The sequence below is a fragment of the Miscanthus floridulus genome, chromosome 10 (genome assembly GCF_019320115.1).
Source record: "Miscanthus floridulus cultivar M001 chromosome 10, ASM1932011v1, whole genome shotgun sequence".
Lineage (NCBI taxonomy): Eukaryota > Viridiplantae > Streptophyta > Magnoliopsida > Poales > Poaceae > Miscanthus > Miscanthus floridulus.
Genome location: NC_089589.1, coordinates 26,352,722 through 26,357,038, shown reverse-complemented (window position 1 = coordinate 26,357,038; position 4,317 = coordinate 26,352,722). Strand labels below are relative to the sequence as shown.

Here is a 4,317-nt window from a genome sequence, read left to right as displayed (position 1 = left end):
AGATCTCTGACACCTAACAAGTGCCTCATCACCACCAGTTTCCCCACCGGCAATGCCTTGGTCAAAGCATCAGCTTTTTGTTCATCAGTACTAACTCTCTTCACAATGATCTGACCCCTCTCCACACACTGTCTGATGAAATGATATTTGATATCAATGTGTTTACTCCTTCCATGAAACACTGGATTGTTCATCAGAGCCCTTGCTGAATTGTTGTCAACATAGAGAGTTACTGCACTTGGTTTTTCTTCAGTGATTTCACTCAGCAGATTTCTCAGCCATAGTGCTTGCCTTGCTGCAGCAGTGGCTGCCATGAATTCTGCTTCACAGGATGACAGAGCAACTAGTCTTCTACTTCTGGGAACACCAGCTCACCAAATTCTCACCTAGGTAGAAAGCCATTCCACCAGTGCTAGTTCTCTCCACTTGGTCAGCTCCATGATCACTGTCAGTGTATCCCACCAACATCCCTGTTCCACCACCTTGAACATACACCAGTCCAAACTCAGTGGTTCCTCTCAGGTATCTCATGATCTGTTTGACTACCCCAGCATGCAACACTGTTGGTTTTTCCATAAACCTGCTAGCTAGCCCAACTGAGTATGACAGGTCAGGCCTAGTATGCAGCAGATACCTAAGACAAGCCAATCATCTTTCTGTAATCTGTTGCATCAACCATCTTTCCTCCCTTGTCTGCATTCAGTTTGTTTCTAGGTTCCATTGGAAATTTACTAGCATTGCATTCTGCCATGCCAAACTGCCCCAACACCTTTCTAGCATAGCATGTCTGTTTCAGAGTGATATGGTCATCTTTCTGATCAACTTCTATACCAAGATAGAATGAAAGAAGACCAAGATCAGTCATCTCAAACTCACTCATCATCTGTTGCTTGAATAACTTGATATTTTCTGGATTCCCTCCTGTGACTATCAAGTCATCAACATATATACCCAACAGCACTGCATCTGTCCCATGCCCTCTAGTGTAAACTGCTTGTTCACTGAAACATCTCCTGAAGTTCAGCTTTTTCAGGCTTCTGTCTAACCTGACATTCCAAGCCCTTGGTGCTTGTTTAAGTCCATACAGTGCTTTGCTCAGTTTGAGTACACACTGTTCCTTCCCTTTCACAATGTATCCTTCAGGTTGTGAAACATAGACTTCCTCCTCCAACTCACCATGTAAAAAGGCTGACTTCACATCTAAGTGATGAACCTTCCATCCTTGATTAGCTGCTAGAGCCAACAGTACCCTTACTGTATCTAATCTGGCCACAGGTGCAAATACTTCTTCATAATCCACACCAAATTTTTGCACATAGCCTTTAGCAACCAATCTGGCTTTATGTTTCACCACTTCCCCATCAGATTTTTTTTTCAGTTTGAACACCCATTTCAAATCAATGGGCTTTTTCCCTGCAGGTAGCTTGACTAACTTCCAGGTATTGTTCTTTTCTATGGACTGCATCTCCCTGTCCATTGCATCAACCCAATCTTGATTGTCAGCTGCATCTCTGAAACAAGTTGGCTCTTCCATTTCAACTAGAAGTGCTTCAACATTTTCATCCATTAGCTCCACCTCATAGGAATCATTATAGACTTCATTTAGATCCCTAAACCTGATTGGGCCACTGTCCAAGTCAATGGTGTCATCTACTTCCATACTGTCAGAGCCAAGGCCTGACAGATGTGGTGAATTTATGGAGTCACTGGCTCCTGCTCTGTTGTCGGATTTTCTTCAGACGCTGACTGACTGTCAATGTCATCATCATTTCCATTTCCTCCAACTGCAGATTCCTCTCCACCACTACTTGCTCCCCCTGTCTCACTGACATCCTGAGCATCATGTCCATCACCAACACCACCATCAAGATAGTTATAATCACCAGAGAAGAATTGACCATCCTTCTCATCTCTGTTTTCAGAAAAATTTTCATCATTAACAGCTTCCCAGCTCCATTTCACTGTCTCCTCAAACACAACATCCCTGCTAACCACAATCTTGTTTGTTTTTGGATTGAACATTCTATGAGCTTTGCTGCCTTCTTCTATACCAAAATAGACCATTGGTATGCTTCTATCATCAAGTTTTTTTAGATGTGTCCCCACAACTTTCACATGTCCTTTGCAACAAAAAATTCTTACATGCCCCAGATGAGGTTTTCTTCCATTCCAACCCTCATATGGTGTTCTGTACCCCATGGACTTTGTTGGAAGTCTGTTTAGCAGGTACACTGAATGCCTAACAGCTTCTGCCCAGAATATCCCAGGGATTTCCATGCTCTTCAACAGGGATCTAGCCATCTCCATCACAGACCTGTTCTTCCTCTCAACCACTCCATTTTGCTGTGGAGTGTAAGGTGCTGTAAACTGATGTTTGATCCTAGCCTATTCACACACATTTTGGAAGGAACTAGCTAGAAATTCTCCACCTCTATCTGATCTAAGAATCTTGATCTCATGGCTAGAGCTCTTCTCTACCTCTGCTCTGAACTTGATGAAAGCATCAACAGCCTGATCCTTTGACTTCAGCATGTACACTGTAGTCCATCTAGTGCAGTCATCCACTAGAAGCATGAAATATTTGTTGCCTGCTAATGTGGATGGAGTAATGGGCCCACAAAGATCTACATGCACAAGCTGAAGTGGTTCATCTGCTTTCCACAAGCACTGACCTTGGAAAAGGCTTCCTGGTTTGTTTGGCTGTCAGACAAGACTGACAGACCTGATCTGGATGTTGAATCAGTGGCACACCCCCAACCATATCCTTGTCAACAATTTGCTTCAATGCATGAAAATTAACATGACCAAGACGACCATGCCATAACCAAGCATCATCACTAGTATGACTCAAAAAACAGGTTGGCTCTACTGACACTAACTCAATTTTATACAATCTGTTTCCTGTTCTCTGAACTTTCATGATCAATCTCCATGGGTTTTTCTCTGACACCTCAATGACATCGTCATCCATCACTACCCAGTGCCCAATTTCAGTTAGTTGACCCAAACTAATCAAATTGCTTTTTAACTTAGGAATGTAGTAAACATCTCTAAGCACCCATTGATCACCTAGTCCTCCCTTGAAACAAAATTGAGCCCTTTCCCATTATCTCTACTGATGAGCCATCACCAAACCGTACCTTGCCAGTAGCAGTCTGGTCCATGTCCCTGAACTTGTGGTGATCTCCAGTCATGTGATTGCTGGCACCATTGTCTAGGTACCAGACATCGTTCATGACCTCCCCCTCGCCGACAAAGTACAGCTCCGGCAACACTTTCTTCTCCTCCAGCATCACTTCAGTATGCAGGTTAGTGCACAGTGCAGGCTCGAGCGGTCCCTGCTCCTCAGTTTCCGCGAGCAGCACTGCTGGCTCCATCACCACCGTCCTCGCATGGTGCGCCTCCTCGTCCTTCTTCTTCTCACCGGGACAGCGGTTGGCATAGTGCCCATAGCAATGGCACTTAAAACACTTGATGTGACTTTTGTCACGCTTCTCAGTGCTTTCCTTCCCCGCATCGCCGCGTCCACCACTGACCTCCCCAGCCGCCACCACGACCACGTCCACGACCTCGGCCGCCATTGCTCGGAGACCTCCCGCCTCCAGAACCTTCTCCACTCGACTTCTTCTGGCGTGACTCCCACTCAGCTTGAGTGAGTAATGCCTGCCCATCACCAGAACACAACCCACCAGCTCCCCGCCTGGTTCGCTCCTCGAATGCCTTTAGTCGGCCAACAGCTTCGTCAAACGCCAAAGTTTTGAGATCATAGAACTGTTCGATCCCGGCTATGACATGAATGAATCTGTCAGGCACGGTGTCGAACAACTTCTTCACCATGGCCAAGTCCTCCAATGTCCCGCCTAGGTTCCCATACTTGACTGACATAACTGTCAGTTTTCCGGTGAACTCATCGATAGTCTCCTCCTCCTTCATCTTCAGCGCATCAAACTCTGCCTTGAGGGTCTGCAGGCGCGCGTCCTTGACACACTTAGCGCCCACAAACCTCGCCTTCAGAGAGTCCCATACTTCCTTCCCCATCTTCTTCTTTGCCACTTGCATCAGTAGCTCATCCGACAGGCACTAGAAGAGATGTGCTCGCACTTCTTATCCTTCGCCGTCTGCGCCTCCGTCAGGGCTCCCACCGAATTCCCCTCCGGCTGGCTCCATCACTTCCCACCACCCCTGCTCCTCCATGATCGCCTACACCCTGAATACTCCTAGCTGGTGTAGTTGGTCGCCATCAGCATCGGGAACACCTGCCGGTGCCCACCATCGCCGCTCCCCTGACCTCCATCAGCAACCGTCAGCGACATGGCG

The 4,317-nt window shown here is 46.7% G+C and overlaps 1 protein-coding gene across 1 annotated transcript; it reads right to left on the bottom strand.

The window, feature by feature from the left end:
* Positions 1–1,695: 1,695 nt before the first annotated feature.
* On the bottom strand, positions 1,696–4,038 carry LOC136488273 (uncharacterized). Its single transcript, XM_066485266.1, has 4 exons — positions 3,749–4,038; positions 3,141–3,663; positions 2,479–2,700; positions 1,696–2,385 (listed from the first exon to the last, which is right to left on the bottom strand). Exons 1-4 carry the CDS (start codon positions 4,036–4,038, stop codon positions 1,696–1,698), a joined length of 1,725 nt encoding a protein of 574 aa, XP_066341363.1.
* Positions 4,039–4,317: the final 279 nt, after the last annotated feature.